At 47.9% G+C, this 26,910-nt stretch overlaps 1 protein-coding gene across 2 annotated transcripts; it reads right to left on the reverse strand.

Moving 5' to 3' along the window:
- Window positions 1–10,419: 10,419 nt before the first annotated feature.
- Window positions 10,420–13,217, reverse strand: LOC133912539 (uncharacterized). 2 transcript variants are annotated; one of them, XM_062355333.1, is made up of 5 exons: window positions 12,906–13,217; window positions 11,978–12,113; window positions 11,381–11,518; window positions 11,176–11,297; window positions 10,420–10,802 (listed from the first exon to the last, which is right to left on the reverse strand). In XM_062355333.1, the coding sequence occupies exons 1-5, from the start codon at window positions 12,959–12,961 to the stop codon at window positions 10,646–10,648; spliced, it is 609 nt and encodes a 202-aa protein (XP_062211317.1). In that variant the 5' UTR covers window positions 12,962–13,217; the 3' UTR covers window positions 10,420–10,645. The 2 variants fall into 2 exon arrangements, with proteins under 2 accessions (XP_062211317.1, XP_062211316.1); XM_062355332.1 differs by having other exon boundaries at window positions 10,420–10,808; window positions 12,906–13,216.
- Between the last annotated feature and the right edge of the window lie 13,693 nt (window positions 13,218–26,910).

A 26,910-nucleotide genomic window follows, 5' to 3' on the forward strand; every position in this document is an offset into this window, starting at 1 on the left:
ATGCCTGGGTTGCAATCTCGATCGTTACTTTATTCAAAAAAAAAGAAGATTGTGTGTAGTTCATTGTTTCGATTCCTTTCCACCTTGACCAGACCTCGTGTCAGTGTCTCACTATTACTTTTTAAACAGGCAAGGAGGTATTAGCTAATGTGTTAGTGGGGCTGGTCGGGCCGTTGAGAATTGCGGGGGACCCCTCCTTTTATCTCTTACCGGCTACAGTAGCCGGTGTGGGTGGGATCGGGCAGTCGGATGGATGGATCCTCTCGCGTCCGGCCACGGCGCGCGCCGGACCGCGCCGCACCGCACCGCATCGCACCAGGGGCGCTCACGAGTCATGACACCACTGCGGTTTGGACGCTTCAGCTGAGGCCGCGTTTGGTGGGAGTCCGCACCCATGCATGCCGTGGCTGTCACCCACACAGGTCACGTCGAAGATGTTCTGTTTCGCCGAGCCGAGCCGACGCGGATCTACCCGTTGAACGCATTTTTGTTCGGGCGTGTATTTCTTCAGTATTTAGACGAGGTTGTATCTTTATTTTTTGGAAAAAGGGCTTTTAGACGAGGTTGTATCTATACGGTACATATGTAAGGTACGAGTTTCCCAGGGATCATGACCCTCCACCCACTGAACTCGAGTTTTTCTCAATAATATTTAGCAGATCTATCGTATACCCATTAACTTTTACTTGGATTTTTGCAATAATACGCATCCAAGGTAGTTGTTTAATTAATATAATATGGTCTGACGCGAGCAGACCTTTTGTTTATATTTTGACTCACGTATATTTCTCCCTTGTCCGAACTATAATTTTGTTTCAATAGGTAAACATGATTCCTCCTTTTAATAAGCAGTGAATTGCACATAACACCATATTATGTGTCCATATGGTCACACTACACCAGGTTTTGATAATTATTGCGTCTTGCATCAGGTTTTAAGAAAAAATTATCACTTTACACCACCTTTTACCTCTTTCCAAGCTGCAACAAGCTTAGGTCCAGCGGTGGACCCAGGGCTCGGCAATCCTGGACACTCGCCCGGGCTCCGTCTCGACCCGTCTTTGTACCTTTATATAAGTTATGAGAAAATTCATGACTTAGGCCGTCAAATTTTGGGCAAAGTCCAACCTGCACGGGCACGGCCTGCACCCAGCTCAGGCTTCCTGAAATCCCTGAGTCCGCCACTGCTTAGGTCCACCAGGTAGAGACGCACGCATGTTGATCTTGGTGAGTAGATTAAATGTTATATTAGTTGGGCAAAAATATTTGTATTTGCAACAAAAATTGCAATAGTTTGATGGGATTCATCAAATGTTATGTATAAATAAACACAATGGTCAATAGTCTAATCGAAATTACCCTTTGTCATGACTTTCTAAATTTGTATATGTGCATAATTTTGTTACACAATACTATTTGTTTTGACGCATTCATGAGGTGACTTGGTTTGGTGGCTAATTGATAATTTTAATTAATTTGGTGGTAAGGATGGGAGTAAAGTATGGAAGCTTGTATACCTGTCATGTGGGCCCAAGGCTACTCCATATTGTTCACTGCTAAAATGTGGTGCAAATCGACAGTTCTTAGGCTAAAACCTTATGTAAGCTGCAACAAATGATAAACATGGTGCAATATGATAATATGACTCTAAAATCTGGTGCACCGTACAATTCACTCTTTAAGCCATCTCCAACCATACATATCAGCTATTTATAACAATGTATACATCATATTTTTATTTATGTGGAGGAGAGTTAATGTGATGAGAAAGAAAAGCTAGCTATTAATGTGTAGTTTGTCTAAAGGGTATTTCAAGACACGTGCAGATTTTTAATACCTTATTACATATGGATCTATATTAAATTAGAAGAAAATGATATAACTAGTTTACTTAGAAGGTTTCTCTATTTTATTATCTATAGATGATATAGATAATTTGTATAGCTAGTGGTCGAGAAGATGCTTTAATAAGTGATAGAATTTGACATGTCACAGGACTTGTCGATGAAAATGGTAAATGGCACCGGCCATCACCTCAACATAAGCAGTAATCTAAGCTGCTCAATTAGTATCGGTTAGGATAAAACCGGCACTGATGAAGTATTAGTGTCAGTTCATAACTTCCCGTGCTCAATCAACGATCGAGCCGGGTTAAACCGGCACTGATACTTCAGTGCCGACTGGTAACTATGAACCGGTATTAATACTGAGTATCAGTGTCGGTTCGTATTATAGGCTGACACTAATAACTCTACATTCTATAAAAGGCGTCTTCTTCTCCCTTTAACACCAGTGCCCCTTTTCACCACCTCACCGCCATGCCGTCACATCTGACCTCCTCCTCCGTGACTCGAGGAAGTGAGCTTCCTCGAGTTGCTCTCTTCCTTTAGCGTGTGTTGCTTTCCCGTTTGCCCAATGCTAGAGCGGGTCTCCACGTTGGCCGAGCCGCCGCCGCTCGTGTGTGTTCGCCTCCACCCGAGCTGCAGTCGGGCCCGTTGGCCATTAGGCACGCCGTTGAGACCGCACGCTGACGTTGATACTCTAGGTGTTCTCGGTAGGGCTGTTTTTGCTGTTGCTCATTGCCGACGTGTTTCTCCCTGCCTGTCAAGCCACCGCTGCCACTATTCGTCGTCGCTAGCCGCTTTCTGTCTATCGTTGTTGACCACCTGTGCCTCAGGCTAGTTCGTGGGAGTGTGCTGGCGCCAATGGTGCCGCTCATTGGCTGAGCCACACCGTTGTTTGCCGTTGACAAGCTCGCCAGTGCCACCTAACATTGTGCGCCTCCGAGCGCGTGTCGATTTTGACCCGGGCCAGCATAGCCTCGGTCCACTGTCAGTGACGGTGGCTAGCTAGCCCCTAGTGAAAAAGGAATTAGGGCCTTATAATCACTTAATTTAGAGATTGCCAAACAGAATTATTGTTCAACCATTAAATCGGTTGAAACTTGCAAAATGCATAGGAAATTAAATATAGCTTCAAAAATAGTGAAATCAAATTTTTAGCTTTGTTTTATCATGCTGTACATATTAAAAATACTAGGAGCCATGATATATGTACTGAAATCCCTTTAATTACTTAAATGTGTCTAATCTTAGGTAATTCATGATTAATTATTGGTAAGTCCAAAATTGGTGGAACTAATTTTGTTAATCTTGTTAGTTTATGCTCTGTTCAATAAAAATACTCACCATCATGTTAAATATAATTAATTATCTTTTTAGGATTAATCTTCATTGTAAGCTCAATTAATCCTAAGATTTATTAAATTATTAATAATAATCAAAATTAAGGAAAAATCTTTGATGCTTTTAAACTTATGCCATGATGCATTACATCTCCATTTTTGTCATGCGCTGGGGGTATCTTTCCTTACATGTCATCATACTCATTGCGATGCATTGTTATTTATATTTAACAAACGACATTTTAGAGAAATGATGAAACAAATATCTTTTGTATTGTTTAATTGACTAAAAGATTATAAAATGTGTAGAAAAATAATTAGAGCTCAAAAAAATGTGAAACTAATTTTGTTGTGTTCCATAACTAATTAAGGAGAAATCCAAAAAAGATTAAATCACCTCTAAATAAATCAACATATTGCATATGAATATGATGTTGTAGGGATAATAAATCCACCCGCTAATAGTAAGCAGATGTGACAATATTTAGAAGGTGGGTCCTCCGACTCGGACCAAAGTGCCGGAAGGTGATGGGCCATCGAACATGGAGCAATCAAGATGCGAGGTACTTCAACAAAATAGATGTGCAGTTTGAAATATTGCATGGATATAATTTCATTGGTTTTCTATTGATTGCTAAAACATAATGATAATTATAAATTGGTAGATGGATTGGACATGGATGTACAAGTCTGACTATCGCGACCCAGAGTTCTTTCATAGCGTGGATATTTTTTTAGGTTGTCGCGGCGTACATAAAGCTAAAAAAATAAGTGTGATGATCACTATATATGATGTCTATGCGTTGGATGTAAGAATGAAAAAATAGTTTTTACGCATAGAGAAGATCCGTACACACTTTTTTCGTAGGAGTTTCAAGCCTTGCTATATCCGCTGGACCGAGCATGGTGAACATGAGGAGGTTGTGCATGAAGAGCAGCCCACAGTCGAGGAAGACGGATGCAACAATACGACGGCTCATGAAGACATCAATATGACGCCGATCAAAGATATTTTTATTGGCAATGATGATGATGACCTAGATGAAATGTTGCGTAATGCGAAGGGAGACACCCCAGTGATAGCTAACATGAAAAGTTCCAATGTATGATAGATGACTATAAAACAACGGTGTTCCCGGGATGTAATAAAGAGCACAATAAGCTGCATGTTGTGCTGACATTACTGTAAATAAAGTCTAGCAATGGTTGGTCTGATAAGGGCTTTAACGAGTTGTTACGATTTTTGAGGTATTTTCTTCTAGAGGGTAATGAGTTGCTTAAAAACGCGTACCACATCAAGCAGATTATCTGCATGTTGGGGTTGAAAATAGAGAACATGCATGCATGTCGAAACAAATGTATGTTGTTTCGCAATGGGGATGCAATCTTAGAAGCGTGTCGTGTTTGTGGTGCATCACGGCACAAGCACAATGTTTGACGATATTGATATCGATATCGATGACATAGGGGAGAAGAGTAAGGATAAAAGACCCCCCGCTAAGATAGTTTGATATTTCCCTATAATCACCCATCTGGAATGATTGTTTGCCAACAAAATGAATGTCGAGTTGATACGATGGCACGCCGAAGGGCACAAAAAAGACGTAATGCTTAGACACCCTGCTGATGGAATGCAATGGAGGAACTTTGATACAAAATACAAGGAATCCAAAACTAAAGTGAGGAATATAAGGTTCGAGTTAAATACCGATGGGATGTATCCTTTCGGCAACATGAGCAAAAGTCATAGCACTTGGCTCGTGACTCTCTGTATCTACAACCTTCCATCTTGGTTGTGTATAAAGTGAACGTTCCTTACGATGCCTTTGCTGATCAGCGGGTTGAGTCAACCTAGCAACAATATTGATGTGTATCTCCAACCATTGCTTGAAGATCTCTTTGTACTATAGAAAGATGGCGTACAAGTGTGGGATGAATACAAACATGGACATTTCACTCTGCCGCAATACTGTTCGTAACGATCCAAGATTAGACTGTTCTTACTAACCTATCGGGAAAGACTTTAAAAAGGCTACAATAGATGTGTATGGTGCTTGGATGAAACAGGAGGGATGTGGCTGAAGAACTATAAAAAAATGGTCTACATGGGTCACCATAGATTTCTGCTCCCGGATCACCCGTACCATAGGAATAAAAGAGCTTTTGAAGGGACAGTGGAGACTTTTTGAGCTCCAAAGGTTCATACCGGGGAGCATATATATAAGATGATAAAGAGTCTTATAGTTTTTCTTGGAAAGAGGAAAGACAATACAAAATTTCCAGCTGGAAAACTCGCTCCTATGTTTAAGAAGAGATCAATTTTTTGGAATCTACCTTATTGAAAGCACTTGATGGTCCGACATGTAATCGACATTATGCATGTGGAGAAGAACGTGTTTCACAGCTTGATTGGTAACTTATTAGACATACTTGACAAAAAAAAGATACACTCAATGCACGACCTGGGAGATTTGAACCTAAGGAAAATTTTGCATCATAAAATCCTAGACAACGGGGCAAACAAACTTCCTATGGCTCTACACCCTGAGCAAGGAAGAAAAGATCAACCTATGTAGTTGCTTGCATGGAATTAAAGTTCCAATTGATTACTCCTCCAACATAAAGAGATTAGTGAACATGATAACTTTGAAGTTAGTTAGCATGAAGTCTCGTGATTGTCACATAATGATGATACAATTGCTTGCTGTTGCAACTAGAGATATTCTGCCAAATAAGGTTCGATACCCAATCATAAAGTTGTGTTCATTTTTCAATGCAATTTCACAGAAGTTCATTAATCCGAGCAAACTAACGAAGTTGTAGGAAGACATGATCCATACTATATGTTAGCTTGAGAGTATTTTCCCTCCATCGTTTTTTGACATAATGCCCAATCTCATTGTTCACATCGTGCTTGAGATAAAGTACCTAGGCCTCGTGTTTCTGCATCAGATGTATCCTTTCGAAAGGTTCATATCAGTTCGGAAGAAATATGTTCGTAACTGAGGTCGGCTGGAAGGTTACATGGCCTAAGACTAGGGAACAGAGGAGGTTGTTGAGTTCGCTGTCAACTACAGGGATCTAAAAGTAATTGGTAAGCCTATATCTTGCTATGAGGGAAAGCCAAATGAGAAAGGAACACTAGGTCATAGTACAGTTCGTTCCAAGGATTATGCTTCATTCATATAAGCACATTTCGCAGTTTTACAACAATCAATTATAGTGGACACATATGTCAATATGCACGTGCAAATGCTACGGTCCACAAATCCAACAAAGTCAAAGGATTGGATTGCAAGAGAGCATAGATGTAATTTCAGCAGTTGGTTATGTAGACACATGATGAATAAAGATACGATGATGCACTGTTGGAAATGTTGGCTAATAGGCCGTCAACTACGATTCATACATACAAATCATGTGACATTAATGGCTACACATTTTATACGAGAGCACTAACCAAAATAGCGGTGTCGGTATTGATACCTACAACCGCGATAACAGCAGGGAGACCTACTATGGATTCATAGTGGAGATTTGAGAGTTTTAATATGGAGAACAGTTGAAGATCCCCTTGTTACGGTGCCAAGGATTTGACTCCCAGGTGGAGTGAATACCGACAAGTACGGTATGACTACCGTTAACTTCAAATTTGTTAGATATAAAGAACAACCATTCGTGCTTACCAAAGATATTACTTAAGTCTTCTATGTAAAGGATACAAACCTAATTAACAAAGAGAAACGCTATGTGGTTTTACAAGGAAAAAGAAAGATCGTTGGTGTTGAAAATGTTGTCGATGAGGAAGATTACAATCAATTCGATGATCTGTCTACTTTCGGGGAGAATGTTGACATGCATCTCATTGACGACACCGAGAAACCTACCTACATACTCCACGATCATAATGAAGCTATAATCATTAAATGAAAGCAACTTTGATGTAATAATTAATTCATGATTCACTATAATTTGTATGAAGGACATGTATTAAGTAAGAATATATTTTATTTTATATTAAGTAAAAAGTTTACAACTATAATTTATGCTTTAATTAGTACAAATAAAGCTATTGTATGATACTTATAGATCTGATTTGTACTTATTAAGAATGTACCTTAATTTCTATTAAGTAAAAATCTTTATTTTTTTAAACATATACATTGCCTTAAGTAATGAAGATGTACTACACAAATTATAAACCTAATATAAAATAAATTACCTACTATACAATAAATTACAAACATAAATATACAATAAACACAAATTATAGATCGAATATAAACCCTAATATTAGATAAATTAGAAACCTATATTTTTTAACAAAATATTTTGTCAAAAAAGTAAAACAACATCAGTGTTGGCTGTGGTCTACAATCGACACTGATAGTCCAAGTATCAGTGTCAGTTGTATACCACAGCCAGCACCAATACTCTATCCCAATATAAGCCAGATTTAGCTGCAACCTCTCTATTCCTCCTTTGTGTGCTTGTTGATTCCCGCTGTCTCTCCAACGATGCCATTCTTAGAGCCTCACTGTCCTCGTCCTCATCCCCGTCACTGACGCCATCTCCTTGCCATCCCCGTCCCTGTTGCCAACGTCGCCTCCCCACCGTCCCCATCCCAATCGCCAACGCCGCCTCCCTACCATCCCCATCTCTGTCGCCGTCGCCGCCTCCCCGGCGTCCTCGTCGAGCAGCACACATATACGTACATGGAGGTGGTTGGCAATGTTGTGTCGTGTGAGACACTCGATGCTCATGATCTCTAGGATCCAGGACGGCACAACCTTGTCGATCCCTAGCTGCTCCACCGCCTGCACAACCTCCGGTGCAACTCTGGTGTAAAGCTCCATACCTACATATGCAAGACAAGCAAAAGATCTAGCAGCAGTCGAGCCAGCCAATGGCTTCTCGAGTCGCCTAAAATGTCAGTAGTTTACTCTACAGGCCGCAAGTACTAGCAATAGCTGTACGCTCCATGCAGGGCCTGCGTGCTGCTAGGTCTCGCATGGATTTTTGCATGACGACGTTCTTGAGTCAGATCTGAATTATCTGCTCGCATGTTTTGTGAAAAAATTATGTGTCCTACTCCTTTTTGTTCTAATTAACTAGTGCAAGATTCAAACATGAGTGAGCTTTTATTGTATTTTCCTGTGCTGGCTCAAACTGCATGTGGATGATGTGATGCTTAATTATTTCCTGTATTCTTTACTACACAGGCAACCGAGAATTATGCACTTGAATTTATTCAAACTTACCAATTAAAGAAATACATATTTTTACCTTACAACTTTGCATACGTATTTCCCTCCATGTTTGTACTGTTCTTTTTAAGCATCACGATGTTAGGACTTAGAACTAATTACCTATGTGACTTATGTGCAAATTTCACTGGACCCTCTTTGTTATCTAGATTGACTATAGCAGTATCGTTGTTCTCGACGTGAAAAGAAATCCAGTAGCCGAATACCAACCCGTCATAGATTTGCTATAAAGATGAACTAATCATTTCATTAACACTTTAGTAAAGTCGAATTGTTGAATCTAAGTCTAGTTACGGTCAATAATCACACACATACATGGTGTACGTGAGCTACGTCAAGAGGAAAGAACGCCACTTTCCGTTTCGGAAGAATGAAAATCATAACAAACTTTACTTATAGGCTTCAGACCCAGAACAACAATTTATGTAGCTACTATATGTGACTTCATATATGTATAGACCGAAAATAATTATAGTACCATTACCAAAGATGAGGTAAGTGGTATACATATTGATAATTAATTTTTAGTTTCTACTCGTGTTCAAATAAATTAATTTCTTTAATTCTAGTAATTGTAGGACCTCAAGCTAGAAACAAGTATCCTCGTGCCGCAGAGAATCAACGTAATTCAGGAACAACTCTATGGGTTCATCAATGACCAAGTCATTCCAGAGTTCGGGTGGTATCATGTTTTCAAATGGTGTTGTTCGCAAGCCGTTCATTCAATTAGCCTATGAAGTTCGTTACCTGATTCTTCTCAAGGCAAAAAACGTTGGTTAAGGTTTTCGGTCAACAAAAACAACTGAATGACATCGCTTCTCACTATTTTATTGCATACTTCTGTTAATTATGAATTTTTGTGGCAACTTGTATTAGTTATGATCTTTAGTCAATGAAATATGAAATAACATGGTTATATATGCATGAATGAGATGAAATGTGAATGAATTGTGTATGGGTGTGATATTATTTATGTTGAAATAATTATATGTGCATGTGAAATTTGAATGCATGTCTTTTCTTTTCGTTTCTAGTAGATGGATCTAGCTTTTCTTGAGTATACATGATTACATATGCGTTTGTAGTTGTAGTAAATTTTGCTTTCACATAGAACAGGGGAACAGTGCGCATCACATGCTGCAATCCTCATCTGCTCAACTCTGCTGTCAATCTCAACCTATTCAGGAAGCAGCCGCATACAGCTTTTGCAGAGGGGATCATAGCAGTAGTTTTAACCATTTCCATGGCCCATACAGCAAGTTAGTTTTAACCATTTCCATGGACTCTAATTGATGCGAAAATGCCAAAGCATCTGGGCATAAGCTTCTGTACAAAATTTGGTAGGCCCAGCAAAAAGTATGGCATGAATGTGCTTCTGCTGACGCTGCATGAACATGTTAACTTGTCTCTGGTCCATGACCATTGGACATGGTTGTAGCTTGGGACCAGATGTCCAAGCCAAGCAATACACGTCCAGCGGCAAGGTTTATGGTACCTTTCAAGTTATTGTCTGGTACTCTGGTTGCTTGATTATCTACATGGAAACTACAGAGTTACTGTTACTATATGCAAATGGCACCGAATATATGTATGTTGCATAGGGTTTTGATTCACCGCAAAATGCTTCCCAGTGCAAATGCACGACTGCAAAAACTTTTACAAATTGAGTAGTCCTGATACACCTGTCAAGCTGCAAACTGGCATGTAGTTCACAACAACAACGAAATATTCGAAGATGATCTGATTATGCGCGAAACAAAGTGATATCTACATAATATCCGAGCAGCTTCCCGTAGCAAACCCCTCATTTGCTCTCCATCTGCACGTCACAATGGGTAAAACAAAAATAAGAACAGGTGCACCTGTGTTACAATTTCAGATATGATATCCGATTGAACAAATCACATGCAGTTTTCGGCAAGAACAACAAATTCAAAACACAGCAGATCAACAGACCTGAAAGTCCAATTTGAAAAAGAAATAGAAATTGTTTCAGAACTGACAACAGATATATGCATAGTTATTTTGCTTTCCGGCAAATCCATGCTTGGAACTGTAGCACTGTACTCTCAAACAAACAAAATTTACCCACTGATTTAAAGGGGTTATTATACATCAACAAACTCCTTATGGCACCCATATCACTCTCCTTGTCGAAAAACAACTCGACAAAGGAAATCCATGACTACAAGATCTAGAAACTCTCGTCCCTTTGGAACAGTATTGAACCAATCATAACTGCTATCCCAGTTACTGCAATTGTGAAGAGCAGCCGCTTGTGTTGTGAACCATGAGCAGGACGTGCTGGTCGTGCTGGAGGCGGAGGTCGCACTTCTCTCTCTGGAATTGTTCTGGCACTTATAAATTATAAGCAACTGATTAGCTAGAGAGTTCTATAGTACTTCATAATTGGACTTATAAAAGAATTGGAATCTGACTTCTTCAAAAATGGAAGTTGAAGTAGGTGAAAACAACATGGAAGGAGAGACTTGTTTGTTACTCACTCAGGACAAATTGTAATCTTGACAGGAAAACCCAACATTAATTGAACTTGTGAGTAGGAAAGCTAGTGTATTTGATTTGCACAATGCATGAATTTGACTTGGTAAGAAAATCTAAGTTGATTAGATATACACAGTTGCAGTAAGTTATATGTTGGATCATACCAATGTTATAGGAATGATATAAAATTCACTTTGTTTGGAGAAAGGTGTCTGTCTATACCTTGATGTTTCCACAGAACCGTTAGAGTTTATATGGCACTCTATTTCATGCCCTATCCATTGACGCAGTCTAATATACTTCCTGCATGTTTGGCAATATTCTGTTCGGTTTCCACATACATCCTGTACCACAAACTACTGTGATCAGAACATGTGTGTGTGTATTTCAAATGATACATAGTTTCAAAGGCAATGACAGATCATACCTGATGTTCATGAAGATCAACTGCAGGCAATTCAAACTCGCAATATTTACAGGCAACAATTCTTTGTGGGCACTTTTCACTTTTATGAAGACCCCAGCTCTCGCGTTCTAATGTTTCTTTGCAAAGAGAGCAATTTATCTGTATGTAAGAAGATAAAATATTTAGTGCACCTAAAAGAAGGTAAATCAGATGTTTTATGGTTTTAAACATCCTGGGAACACATGCATTTTACTCCTCTTGTTGCTATAGACTGACAATGTTTCACTACTAGTATTTTCAATTGGTCAAATTGACACAAACAAAAAAGTATATACAATTTCCAAGTACAAGAAGAAGCTACTATCCTATAACAGTGATAGAAAAAGACCACTACGGCAGTACCCTAGTTGGCTGTAATGTTGAATCTGGTTCTGTGATTTCTGCAGTTAACTTAAGAGCTATGCATTGTGCTATCAAGTATATCTTCCTATCTACTTTAGCTAAGAGCTACAAATGGTAACATCAAAATGGAAACATGTAATAGACCATACAAAGAGAAATAATATGACATTATGCTATAAGTCTAAAATACCACATTTGGTCTGATTGCAAACATACCGGAGCATGGTTTTCATTGTAATGTTCATCCATAAACTTCCTGGGAACCATTTCTCCACAGTGCTCGCACTTTTGAAGGTTACGGGCGCAGTGTACGGAATGCAAGTCTATGTTTGAAGATGGGATCTCTCGTTGACTGAAGAATATAGATATAAAAAAAAAACTTAAAAAGAAAACTAACATCCAACATGGCAAATAAAGCATGAACACACAATGCCCATCAAACTACGACCAAATGAAATTATATAAAATAGCAGTTAGAAGAATTGTAGGATGCAGAACTGCTGATACCATAGCTATATAAGTACGTTCATCTTTTGTAGACGTGATAAGCAAATGAGCCAAAAAAGAGCAAGCCATGTAAAAGGTGGTTATAACTTATAACTCAGCGTCGTTAAATAACATGCATAGCCGGCGTCTTGGTAATGATCCCAAATCCTAAGGCGATCCATCTCTTTAGTTTGTTTGCTAACAACGGATTACTCCAACTAAAATTAATTCCACACTCTGTCAAGAAGCACATCTACTGCTACTGATCATCGAACAAGTGAGAATCGTTTCAGAAAAATCTATTGTTCCAATTGTGCATCCAGGCATCGTCACTAGTGGAGCTGCGACATCGCAAAAATTCATGTTCCCGACACGATTCAGCCCAAATATCCTGCCACACTGGGTGGTGCTCCTAGCATTTGGCGCCAAGATCAGAACGTACTGATCATGCGACACGCCAGATCAGGAACCCAACATACATCTCCTTTGGCCACAACGGGAATCCCCCTCTCCTCGATCCAATCGGGGTCCTCCCCAGCTCAGATCCAAGCCCACGAGACCGACCGCATCACCGACACGTGATACACGCGCATCAAGAAACCGGGGACAGCGAGAGAAGGAAAAGAAAATCTGAGGCGAGAACAGGGCAACCGCGGACCAGTGCGCGCAGGTGGAGATGGCGGCGGGATCGGAGTCGGCGGCGGCCGCGGCCATGGCGCTCGCTGACGGAATCGCCTCGCCCCTTGACCTCCGATCGGATCGGTGACACAGCGCTCTCCCACAGCCGAGACGGCGCCGCGGACGGCGTGGAGGAGGAGGAAGAGGGAAACGCGGGGGGATGGGCGGCTAGAGGTTCCGAGGGAAGAGGCGGAGGGGAGGGAGACGGGGAAGGAGTTTGGTGGGGAGAGAGGTCGAGTGATCCGTGGAAAGGGAGAAAATTTATGGGAGGGCAAAACGGGTGGGGTGGGTGGATTAGATAGATAGGCACACTGGTCAAGCGTGGTATGCTGGACTTCTTCTGATTTGGCTTTCTTTTTTAATCTCGGTAGGGCCATGGCGGGCTTGGGTTTCGAGCCCCTGTATCCATGCTACGAGCCCGGCCCGGATGGGAAAATGACTTGTGGCTGAGGTAAGGACAAGGTTAAGGTTAACGATCGGAGCTCGGTTACTAAGCTCCAGCGATAATTGAAATCTCGCGATAACCGCGGTTATCAGTCAAAAATTTAAAAAAATTCGGAGAAAATTTATTTGGCAAAATTTAAAATTTAGTGAAAAATCGAGTTTTTGGACCGGTTAACGAGCGGTTTGCTCGATAAATCGAGCGGTTTGGGCGGTAACCGACGGATCGAAAACCGACCGAATTGATGCGATAACCGAACGATTTTAAACGATTACCGAGATGTGTGGATGCATTATCAATAATTAAGTAGAAAAATCATAATAAACAAAAAATTGACCACTAAATCATGGGAAAAAATAGTATAGAACCGTGGTATGTTTTTTAATATCATTAAAATTTTGGCATGACCTTTGCTATATTTTGGAAGTTTCGAAGGCAACAAACAAATGGTAATAACAATTCAAGCACGAACATATAATTATTGCTTCAAATATATGCGTATATTACATATGCAGCGTTTGAAATTAATAAATATATATGGAATTGTCCGTAGTAAAGCTAAAAACGCCATTACATCTCATCCTTGTTACCATGGTATCTATGCAACGTACAACCTACGGGATGGAAAAAATTAGTGTAACAACATGGTATGAAAATGAAGTAGTTGCAAAAAGTAAATTTGCATCACCTTTAGAACCACCAGCTTGGGGGCCGATTATATTCGGCCACATTGTACTCATCGGTGGACATTAGCATTAGCCGTCGTGTCGATAGCAACTCTGTCTTAAACTCAGCCCATGTTTGCCCTGTCCATGCAGAAGTGGTTGACTATTGTCCTTGCAAAATGGCATAAAACTCAGGGTCTTGCCACTCATAGACCCACTGAATAGGAGGCTCTGACTGAGCATTGGGAACAGGATAGTGGTACGGATACGATCCAGAAATACTCTCCATGCCATAGCTGCTGGAATAGCTCGCACTATCTTGTGGTCCATCGTGGCCACCATGTATTATATGCCTTGGTGAGGATGGAGCACCGTGGTCCTGATCCTGCATGGCATGCGAAAACTGACTCTCACCAGTGAATTGCACAGGAGGAACGACAGATGGTTGGCATGGAGGAGCATCACCGCCCTGACCATCATCATCACCGCTGTTAGTCTTTGAGCTGCTGTCATTCGATTCTTGGTAAGTTGGGCTCTTTGGGTCACTATCCGTGCTCTCATCGCTTTGCACTTGTCTTTTGCCCTTGCCCTTAGTCCTCTTGCTCTTCTTTGTATGCGTCATTTGCTTCTTTCTCTTTCCCGTGTGTGTGTCACCAACAACTATAGCAGCCCATTGTTGCAAGTCAGGTGTGTTCGCTGTGTCTGTCACCAGGTGAGTAGGTAGGGGTACGTCGCTATCTGTGTCCTCCTCGTCAAGCTCAGGGGCTGCATTTGATCTCCCAGTCTCCATCCAGTCCCGGAGCGGATTGTTATCCTCATTCAATGTGAGCTCCATAAGGCGCTGAAATGGATCATCATCAACAGTTGACCTGATACCTGCATCCAAGTTGTTCTGTATTCTCAGGTTGTAGTTGACATATACCAACTTATGGAGCTTCTTGTAGCTTAATCAGTTGTGAACTTTAGTGTGTATGAAAGCAAATGTACTCCAGTTCCTCTCACACCCACTAGATGACGCGTATTATGACATTAGGCGTCTAGCAAGCATTGATAGTGTAGGTGTAGACGAACCAAACATAGACCACCATTGCGCTGCAAGTAGGTATAGTGATATGAGGCTCAGAAAATTAGATAAAATGACGCATCAGATAGATATGTAAAAAATTTCGTACCAGGACGAGTCCTGCCGTCACAAGCCATCCGTGTAGCTAGAGGACCTGAGAATGAGAGAGACTTTGTCCGATATGTTTCAGCCTCAATAAGTGCTTCCACGGCAGTAGTAATATCAGTCATCCTCTCAAATGCCTCACGGAGATCTTCGAACAAGGTTGGACCTGTGCCATACGCGTAATGCGTGCGGGGGTTCAAAGCGGCCGCTGCAAGTTGATGATCAAAACATTAGTACTAAAAGCATTAGAAACACAAGCATCAGAAAAGTAAGGTAGCAAGTGGTAGGAGTGTATTACCGGCATTCATGTATGTCCCAATGGCTAGATCATGCATTCTGCGATTGATAATTGCCATGTACTTATCCAAAGAATCTCTATCATTCCGATACAACGCTTCATACTCCTGCTTCACAATGGTGTATCTCAGGAGCACCTCACTCAATGTTGGCACTTTGTCCTGATCCGCAAAACGGAGGAATGCATATAATGGCTGGACGGAATCGACAACCATTTTTAGATTGTCCCACCATGGTAAGCTGGATAGGCAACTATGTGCATATCTCCCAATATCAGAACTAATGTATCGAGACTGCTGGAGCTCATTAGATGCCATCCATTGCATGAACTTATCCTTTTATCGTAGAAAGCTATCAAGAAATAGGTAGTTAGTTCCAAATCTTGTGGCATTCCGCCTCACCAACTCTCCACCAATCGCTGCCTTCATCCTTTCATGTAGTTTCGAATGATTGTACAGCCATCGTGATATGGCCCTTGCACTTTGGATGACAATGTCGTGTTCTCTAAAATCACCAACCCGATTTTAACATTAAATTTATCGTGTGCACCACATAAGGCTGCCACGCGATAGCAGGATATTCCCTTATCAGAACCTGACATGCCTTCTTGTAGGTTGACCCGTTATCAGTCACATTCTGTACAATATTTTGTGGGCCCAAATCAGTTACCACTGCTCTTATCTCCTGCATAAAAGAATGAACCAAATAAATATGCAACAATTTAAATACTATGTTAGCAACTTAGAAAAATAATGTACCTTGTTCAAATATTTTGCATCTTGACTGTAGCCGATCGCATCTATAGACTTGTGAAAAAATATACGACCATTGCAATATAAGAGGAAATTAATAATACTCATGTGCGTCGGTCCTGTCCACGAATCGCACATTACGGTAACACCATATTCTGGCCATTCTAGCTTTCACTTGTCAAATATTTTCTTTAAAGCATTTTCGTTCTCGTCCAGATACTTACCATCTATATCCCGGCCTGTTGGAGATGGTACACCCTCGCCTGTTATGGAACAAATGATCAGACATAAAAAAGAAAGAAGTATGACAATAATAAATTCATTACAAACTTAATCACTAACCCCATTTATGTGTTTCTTTAACAGCAGCGATAAAGAATGCATCGTCCGCCCTTCTGCCAGGAATGCCTGAAGTGTGAAAAAATTTGGACCATGCCACACCAATAGCTTCCTTCGCTTTCTTTCCCTTAGCACTCTATGACCCGGTGTCAATCCTCGGTTGTACAGGGGATTTTGCTAAAGCAACATTGTAATCCCGGACACTTGGTGGTGGCTCCCTTGTTGACGATGCCCTCCTAAGCATCCTCTTTAACACAGAGCCCCCTCTGTCAGTACCACTACTACCTCCATGCTCGTACGACTCGCCTGCCCTCCTCCTAAACTCTTCCTCGTCCCTCGATTGACCTATGGCACGCTGCACCTGTTCCTCTTCCGTGTCCTCATTGTCGCTTGTCAAATCTACTTGAACTCTAGCTGATTCTTGCCCCCGAACCCTCTCGTCTGCCTTTCCCTTCCTCTTATCTCTTGCCCTATCCAGCTCATGTCTGAAATAATCACGTACATCTGGAGACACCCTATCACAGTGTACAATATTTGATCCGCGTCCTGCCAAATGTTCTTTCAACCTTGTGGCACCACCGCCTCTCTTCTCCTTATTGCAATAATTACACCTAAAACCTGGGGCCAAATTGTCCCCATGCTGCCACACCACATCTTTATCTGTCATCGATTAGTTTGCAATTTCTCTGTAGGAAGAAGAAATCTCGATGGTTAGCCTACTAATACATATGTCCACACGTGTTCAAATCGTTACTCAACTCAATTGAACAAAAATTATCAATGCTTACCCAACTAATAAACTTATTTGACCGAATATTAGCACCATATACACCTAAATGGCCGATTATCTAGCACGAATATTACCATCATTCACATGTACATGGATAATTCAATGTAATACGGTCTATAACCCAGCGAATCAACCGAACAGTGCATTTTACACAAAAAAAACTACTACACAGTTCACAACCGAACTCATAACGCAATGCATCGTCGAAATAACCGAAATCTATCACTACCGACCGTATTACAACGATTACCGATCGTTATAATCACAAAACCGAGATAATAGCAGTGGTTACCGACGAGATAGAGACGATTACCGAGCCCGCGACGTTGTCTGCCGATGAGCTGGGGCCGCCAGTCGGTTACCGCAGAAATGCGGTTGGTTACCGAGCTGCCGACCACGATAACCGACGAAGAACCGCCGGATTTGCGCCGGACTTCAGCGGATTAGCTCTGGAAGTCGCCAGCGCCGCTTGTGGACCTGCTGGAGTTGCGGTGGGGAAAGTGTTGCGCTGCCAGCAAGCTCCAATCCGACGCAACCTTATCCACTGGCCGTGGGCTGCAAATGGGCCGGAAGCGACTGTTCATTTGGCCCAGAACAGAGATGAGCCCATTACAAATATATCCAAAGTTTGCACGTATTTGGATGTCCAAATGATATTTGTTTCAAGTTTGGTTTTCACAGATACTCTTGAAATTATCTCTAGTTTTTATAAGATTATTTTTGGATTTTTTTTATTTTTTTAAAAAATCGGTTTGAATTTTTTGAATTCAAATTCGATAACCGCTCGACTTTTGAAACCGAGCTGCACCGAGAAGGTCGGTAACCACGATTTTTGAGCGGTTACCATCGCATTTGTGAACCGTGGTAAGGACACAGTCACACAGGGCATTTGAGGTTTTTTTGGAATTTTTTGAGAATTTTTGAGAGTTTCAGTTCAAATTCTGATCTTAGGGTCTATTTATTTTTATTATAATTATAGTAATTCAAATTTTGATTCTCACAATCTAGAATTTGGATTGTTAGAAGCTGAATTATACAATCTAAATCAAACAAACCCAGATTATTATAATCTCCTTTCTCTCCCACATATGCCCTTTTGTTCCAGCCGTTCTACCCTGGCACGCTCGACACGTCGTCCTGCCGCTTCGAGCTTGTGTCCAAGTGCCTAATGTGACGGTGCTCGGCTAACCATTAATTAACTGCATTTTGCACGAGATATGTTTTTTTAAACCCGCAAAAAGGGAAGACAACGCATAATCCAAATAGATAGATGGGAAGTGTCACACTCCGAAAACCCCAACCTAGACATCGAGCATGCATATGCATCATGGCATTCATATTTCTGGCTTTTGTTTTACGAGTCCCAAAAATTTTTGGGAAAGGTTACTGTCAGAGGATTAACTCCTGTCGCAGGGATCCCGAGAGACCCCTTTTTAGAGATTCGGCCGGGGGGATGATCCTGAATAAGTTCCTCGGAGAAATAAATGGAAGTGGATGTAAATGCAACGGCCGGTGGTGGGGGATGATCGACCTAGTGCAAAGGGAAGTAAATGCACCGGAGTTTAGACAGGTTCGAGCCGCACAGAGGTGTAATACCCTACTCCTGTATGGATGTAATAACTGTCCTTGAGGAAATCTCTCAAGGATGCTGCTGGTTACAAGAATGTTTCTCTAACTAAGAGCGTGAGGCTCCTTGTTCTTGGGCAGGGACTGTGCCTTGGGTTGATCTATGGTTCGGTTCTTGGGGCTTCTGTGTTTGATGCTTGTGGTCTCTAGCTCAATTGCTTGTTGCTCATTCGGTCCTTATCCTTCGTTTTTCTTGGGTCAGGTTTTTTCTTTTCCTCCTGTGTGCCGACTCTTTTATGCACTCGCCGGCTGTGACATGCCCCAAACGGGAAGGAGGGGGGCACAAGTTCCAAGACGTCATGACTGGGAAAGGCGTCATCATTTCCTCTGGGTGAAGTGACCGGGGGGTTGGAAAACGCAGCGCACGCCCGGTCACCTGTCACCATAAACGCCCTGGCAACGGGCGCCGTAGGGAGGGCCCACCGGGCAGCCGCAGAGCAACCCGACATGCCCGCCCTGTCTTGTTCCTCTGCCACAGCAGGGCGGCAGACGGAATGCCTTGATCCTGGCGATGTTATCTCGAGATACACCGGATGATACGGGACGAGACCCATGCAATTTAATAGCCCCACGCCTCTTTGCCAAAACGTGGCAGGAACTGACGCTGTGGCGGGAGCAGTTGGGGATGTCAGGCCACGCACGCTCATTAAATGCGGCTTCGGACCTCTGACTGATTGACACCTCATCGGTGGGCCCCTCGGGGGCCTTTCTGGGTCGTCGGGGCACCGAGTGCTCGGGGGTACTGTTCACGTCCCCGAGCACTCTCTCCCGAGAATGCCTATCCTTGTCCTCCGGGTACCGAGTGCTCGGGGGTACTGTTCACCTCCCCGAGCACTCCCTCCCGAGCACTCTTATACGAACCTGCAGGGAACCGAGTGCTCGGGGGCTGCTGCGTGCAGCCCCGAGCACTCTCTCCCGAGTACTCTTTGCGTGGAACCTCGGGGAACCGAGTGCTCGAGGGCTACTGCCCGCAACCCCAAGCACTCTCTCCCGGAACTTTTAGCTCTTCTGATCATCGGGGGACTAGGGTGCTCGGGGGTGACCGGGCACCTCCCCGAGCACTTTCTTCCCGGTACTTAGACTCTGCGGATCATCAGGGAACTGGGGTGCCCGAGGACCAGTGACTATGGCCCCGAACACCTTCTCCCGTAACTTGGACTTTCCTCACCCCGCAGGAGGGACCTCGCGGGATGGTGACACGTGGCAGACGGCTGGCCTGGCCTCGGGACTCAGGGACCCCCGGTTCCCGATACACCGACAGTAATCCCCGGGCCTATTGGCAGGCGATGGTATGGAGACTGCGGATGGGCCCTTCGTCGCGAATGAGGCCAAGGCTGGCGTGGACGCCATATGGCAAGCTTTCAAGAGGTGACCCTTCAGATTCGGGCCTCTGGTACGGCCCAACGGGGACACGAGTGGACGCGCGTCCACACAACTCCCGAAGGGCATGACAACGGGGCGGGTGGCACGCGCGGCCGCCACGCAGATCGAGGAAAATACGCTTGGCAGCCGCTGACGCCGCACGACCATTGGGAGATTCGCCTGGCGGTTGCGTCGACCGAGGAAATCGTCCCACCGAGTGCACCGTTGGCAGGAGACGTTTGAATTCTCTGAGACATAAAAAGGGGGAGGGGATCGATCCGCCCCCCTCTTTACGCCATCTTGCGATCTTGCTCTTGTTTCCTTCGCGCTCCTGAGCCCCTGGAGTCCCTTAGGCGATCGGAGCGCTTCTCTCTCTTCCTCTCCACCACCCAGACAACCTCCCCCTCCGACGAGATGCCGAGAGCCGGGGGAAGCCACCACGACAGGACCCCGGACAGCGTGCTGCTGGAGTCTCGTCTGAAGAATGAGGAGGTGGCGGAGAAAGTCAGGAAGCTACTGGTCCCCGAGGGCCAGCAGGGGGCCTCGGTGGTGACGTCGGTGAACTTCCCGCCGGCGACGACCGTTCCCGGGTGCATTGTCTTGTTCACGTCCTTCGTGGCGGCGGGACTGGTGCCGCCGTTCTCTACGTTCTTCCTCCAAGTCCTCGACACCTACGGCGTCCAGTTGGTGCACCTGAGCCCCAACTCCGTCGTTGTGCTGGCGGTGTTCGCGCATCTGTGCGAGATGTTCGTGGGGGTGACGCCTTCGGTGACGCTTCTTCGACATTTCTTCATCCTGCGATCGGCTGGGAAGAGGAGGGGGTACTCCACGGCGGACGTCGCGGGGTGCTGCAATCTTCGGCTGCGAGATGACCTGGGGGAGCGGTACATCCCCCAGGTGCTGCGAAGCAAATGGGAGGAGTGGCGGCGGGACTGGTTCTTCATTGACGTCGACCTCCATGACCGTCTCGCCCTACCGGAAGTGGTGGTGGAGCCCCAGAAGTCGACGTGGGAGGCGTCGCCGCCGGAGGACGCGAGGTTGGAGGTTGGACCTGAGGGGCATGATCCGGTTGGTGACCGGCGTGGAAGACACGAGCCGGGCGGAGCTCCCGTGGCCGGAAATGGCGCTCTGCGCCAACCCCGAGCGTGCGACGATCCTGGCGAAGCTGCCAGAGATCGACTCCCAGGGGCTCATCGACCGGCCGAGGAGCCGGAGCCCCGAGGCCCCCGAGCTCCCTGGATTGGATGAGGTGGCCAGCGAGGGGGCCGCGAGCAGTTCGGTGCGGACCGGTGGCCCGGGCGCCGCGAGCAGCGAGCCGCAGGCCAGCGGTGGAGCCACCGCGGGCAGCAGCCGCTGCACCGGAGAAGAGGGCGCCACTGATAGCGCAGTGGCGGCGGCACCGGGGGACCGGGGGAAGCGCCCCCGAGTCTACATTCCCGGCTGGAGTCCCCGCCGTCGCCATCGGCAGCGGCGGCGTTCCCGATTCTGGAGCCGCGCCTCGAAAGGATGGGGCCTGGCCCGTCGCCTAGAGATCGCGCAGTGGCCCCGCCGAGCCCCTGGCGGAAGAGGAGACGGGAGGATTCCGGGCCGGCGCTGTCGGGCCCGGTGTTCAGGCTCCCGGCGGCCAAATGGCAGTACCGGGGGACTACAAACGCGTAAGTTTCATTCTTCGTTCTTTCTTGGGTGCGCTCTGCCCACACTAAGCTTCAGTTTTGACCTTCGTCTGTCTCCTGCAGGCCTCCCATGGGTGCCGCCGAGGTTGAAGGAGCGCCGGCGCCGGCGCCAGCATCTGAGCCAAGCCGGCCGGCGGAGCTGAGGTAGGCAGACACGGCGATGGAGGCGAGGACGGTGGGGGTAGCGACCGAGGCGGGGCCAGCAGACGCGGCGGTCGAGGCGGGGACACAGCCATTGCCCAAGCCCCCGGCGCCGGCCGAACCTACCCCGGGCGTGCCGAGCCCGGGGCGGATGATGGCGGAAGCAGTGGCCTTGACGGGGCCAGCGGACACGGCGGCCGGGGCGGGGACGCAGCCGTCGCTCGAGCGCCCGGCGCCGGTCGAACCTACCCCGGGCGTGCCGAGCCCGGGGTAGATGATGGTGTTGCAACCCTCGGGGACCCCAAACCCCCCGGAGGAGGGTCGCGGGGAAGCCAACGCCCAACCGGCGCCCGGCCGGCCTGCCGACCCTTTCCTGGCCGCGATCGAGTGCGTCCAGGTGGCGGTCGAGCGGCTGGGCGCGGCGGTGGACGCGAAGAAGGATCAGCTTGGGGTGGAGCGCACCAGGCTGGACTCGGAGAGGGCGCAGCTTGCGTCCACCCGGCGCGCCTTCGAATCCCGCCTCGCCGCGCAGCGTGCTGCCAACGAGGAGGAATGAAGCGCCATGGAAGAGGCCCGAGCGGCGGCCACGCGGGAGCAGAAGCTTTTGGAAGATGCCCGCGTGGAGATCGCGCGGGAGCGGGAGGTTTTGGGGAGCGCCCGCGCAGAAGCTGCGCGGGAGCGAGAAGACGCCGCTCGCCTGGCTGAGGCATCGCGGCAGCAGGCTGCCGAGGCCCTTGCCAGGGAGAGGTGGGCACAGGAGCGGGAGGAGGCGGTCGCGAGCCGCGAGTGGGTGGCGGAGGCCCACGAAGCTGACCTGACCCTTCGGGAGAGCGAGGTCGACCGGGCGTACGCCGACTTCCAGCGCTGGGCAGCGGAGCTCCAAAACACCGAAGGGGACCTCCGACGCTGGGAGGAGGACGTCGTCATCCGGGAGTTCGACGCCGAGATCACGGCGGCGGACCTGGGCGCCCGGGAGGACTTGCTGTCCCGCCGGGAGGGTGAGGCTACCGAGGCGGCGGCGGCCGTCGCTTCCAAGGAGGAGCAGAACGCTAAGCATGAGGCGGAGCTGACCGCCCGCGAGCGGGCTCTGTCCGAACTGGTGGCGCAGGCGAAGCAAGCCGCCGGGCCTGCACCCGACGGCGGCTCTTCTGGCGCGGCCGGGGGCCAGAGTCTCGAGGAGCAGCTGCGGGCCGCGAAGGAGAAGCTCGAGGCTGCCTTTGTCGCGTGGGTCAACCTGCAGCAGATGTTGGAGGACGTACTCCGGCGGATGCGGCGGGCCGTGGCGAGGACCGGCCTTGGGAGACTCATCGTGGATGAGAAAAGCGACGCCCCCGGACGGCACGTCCTTGGGCTCCAGCAAGTCTGTGAGCGCCTCGAGGCGCTGCCCTGGGCTGTCCAGGAGCTTGCCGCCCGGGAAGGACGCGGCTTGGCCCAAGCGGTGGCCGAGCACATTCTGGCCTGCTACCGGAGCAGAGACTCGAACTTCCCGCTGGAGCCAGCGCGGGAAGGAGTAGTCGAAGCCGAGGGAGAGGCCGCCCGGGAAGCGGTTCGGAGCACCGCTGCCGATGTGGCGGCCGGCTTCAGGCGGGAAGTGCCGCCACCGCTAGCCCCCGGGGATGGCCAAGACGCTTCTGACGCCGACTCTGCCTCCGATTAGGCTTTTGTAGTAGTTTCCTCTTCTTTTATTTTTGTCTGGATGTAAATACGGGAGTGATCCCTCAGAAATGCTTGTATTCCCCTTGTAAATATAATGGAAGCTTTTCTTCTGGCTCGCAACTCCGGTATTCTCGAGTACTTAGCATTTCTTATGAGTGTTTGATGTTGTTTCTGATGTTCTGCCTTGATGCCCCAAAGAGTACTTAGTCGGTTTGATTCAGACCTTTTCGTCCCCGAGAACGAAGTCGTCCCGACCGTCCTTCTCGGAGCGTTGAACGTGATCGGGATATGCAGAAGTCTCTTCTGGGACGACCTCGGGGACGGGTGTCCACTCTGCCACGAAGTCAGAGAGCGCCTGGCTTTTGATTGCCTGGCGGCTGACAAAGTGTAGGTCGAATTCCGCCAGTTCTACTGCCCACTTGATGATGTGCCCGGTGCCTTCTCGGTTCCGGAGGATAGGCCCCAGTGGATATGTGGTAACCACCGAGACCTTGTGCGCTTGAAAGTAGTGGCGCAGCTTCCGGGATGCGATGAGCACGGCGTAGAGCAGCTTCTGTGCCTGGGGATACCTTGTCTTGGCCTCCCGGAGGACTTCACTGACGAAATACACCGGTCACTGTACCCAGTGGGCCCAGACCGCGACCTCACCCGAGGGGCTGTTGCAGCCCCCAGGCTCGGCGGCGTGGTCGGGGCTGACCGGGTGCTCGGGCTCGACTCCCTAGTCGGGAGGAGCCAAGTGCTCGGGCTGACCCCCTGCTCGGGGGGAGCCGCGAGGACGGGGGAGTGCCCAGGGGCGGCCGGGAGCTGGGACCCAGCACCTGGCCCTGCGCACTTGTCGCGCTCCACCACCAGCACCATGCTTACGACCTGAGGAGTGGCCGATACGTAGAGTAGTAGGGGCTCGCCTTCGGAGGGAGCCACCAGCACGGGTGGTGAGGTGAGGTACTTCTTCAAATCGCGGAAGGCCTGCTCGGCCTCCGGCGTCCAGTCGAAACGACCGGTCTTCTTCAGGAGTTTGAAGAGCGGGAGCCCCCACTCTCCAAGTTTGGAGATGAAGCGCCCGAGGGCCGTCATGCAGCCGGCGAGACGCTGGACCTCCTTGAGTTGAGCCGGGGGTCGCATCTGCTCGATGGCCCGGATCTTCTCTGGGTTGGCCTCAATCCCTCGGCTGGAAACCAAGAAACCGAGGAGCTTGCCCGCAGGTACCCCAAAGACACACTTCTTCGCAGGTAGTGTGGAGACTGTTGAAAGTCTCGGCAAGGTCGTCGAGCAGGGTGGCGCGGTTTCGGGATTTGACCACGAGATCGTCGATGTAGGCCTCGACGTTGTGGCCAACCTGCGAACCAAGGGTGATACAAATGGCGCGCTGGAAAGAAGACCCAGCATTGCGCAAACCAAAAGGCATGGAGATATAGCAATAAGTCCCCACCGAGGTGGTGAAAGCAGTTTTTTCTTCATCCTGTACGTCCATACGGATCTGGTGATACGCAGAGTTTGCATCCAAAAAACACAAAAGATCACACCCCGCGGTTGCATCTACAATCTGATCTATGCGGGGCAAGGGAAAGGGATCTTTGGGGCAAGCCTTATTTAGGTCGGTGTAATCCACACACATGCGGAGCTTGCCGTTGGCCTTCAGGACGATAACGGGATTCACCAACCAGTCGGGGTGGAGAACCTCTCGGACGAATTCGGCATCGAGGAGCTTGCTGACCTGCTCCCGGATGAATTCCTGGCGCTCAGGCGCCTACCGCCGGATTTTCTGCTTCACCGGGCGTGCGTTCGGTCGCACAGCCAAATGGTGCTCGATCACCTCCCTAGGGATCCCGGGCATGTCGGACGGTTGCCTTGCAAACACGTCTGCGTTAGCCCGGAGGAAGGTGACGAGCGCGCTTTCCTATTTGCTGCCCAGGTCACCGCCGATTCGGACGACCTGGGAAGCGCCTTCGCCCACCACGACCTCCTTCGTAGGAACAGAGGCGTCGGCGGTGAGTCGGGGTTTGGATGAAGAGGGTCCCGGGCCCCCTGTGCAGCCTTCGGCCTCAGCCTGGGCTGAGACCAAGGCCATGTACGACTGCTCAGCGCAGGGGATGGCACCGCCGGAGTCGACAATCACGGAGATGGGGCCTGTTGGGCCCGGCATCTTAACCGTGAGATACGCATAGTGCCCGGCCATCATGAATTTGGTGAGCGCCGGACGCCCGAGAATGGCGTTGTAGGGGAGAGGGAGCTCCGCGACGTCGAAGAGGACGTTTTCCGTGCGGAAGTTGTCCCGACTCCCGAAGGTCACGGGTAACTCGACCTGCCCGAGGGGCAGGGAGTGCCCGGGCGTCACTCTGCAGAATGGGAGCGACGGCTTTAGGCGCCTGGAGGACACCTGCAGCTTTTCAAAGGCCTCCTTGGAGAGGAGGTTGAGGCCTGCACCCCCATCGATTAGCACTCTGCCGACCTTGACATTGCAGATGGTGGGGGACACCACCAGGGGTAGTCGCCCCACGGCTGCAGTACTGGCGGGGTGGTCGGCTATACTGAACGTGATCGGACCGTCCGACCACTTCAGGGGCCTGGCGGCCTCTGCGCTCGGGGTTGCCGAGCACACCTCGCGCCGCATGGTCTTGATGCCACGCCGCGAGGAAGGCGTGTAAGCGCCTCCGTCGTTGAAGGCGACAGTGTGCTCGGGTTCCTGGAAGCCGAGCTCGGCGTTGCCGGGGGCGGCCTCAACGTCGCCTCCCCCGCGGGACTCGTCGCGCTCCCTCTGGCGCTGCTCGACGAGGCCTTTGACCGTACGATACTCCGTGAGATCGTGCCATCTGGTCTGGTGTATGGGGCACCATTTGCCTGTCTCGGGCCCCGCGGGAGCGGGGGCCCTTGCTGGAGCAGGAGCCCGAGCGGGTGCCGGGGCTCTTGCAGGAGCTGGTGCCCTTGCAGGTGCTGGGGCCCTTGCGGGAGTCGGAGCCCTAGGAGGGGCCCTGGCTGGGGCCCTCGCGGGCGCGGGCTGTCTGTCGGTGGCCGCCCGGCGTTCTTGCCGGCGGTCGGGCTCTTGGGCCGACCTATGGGCGGGGCCCTGGGTCGGC

This window comes from Phragmites australis, chromosome 3 (assembly GCF_958298935.1).
Source record: "Phragmites australis chromosome 3, lpPhrAust1.1, whole genome shotgun sequence".
Taxonomy (NCBI): domain Eukaryota; kingdom Viridiplantae; phylum Streptophyta; class Magnoliopsida; order Poales; family Poaceae; genus Phragmites; species Phragmites australis.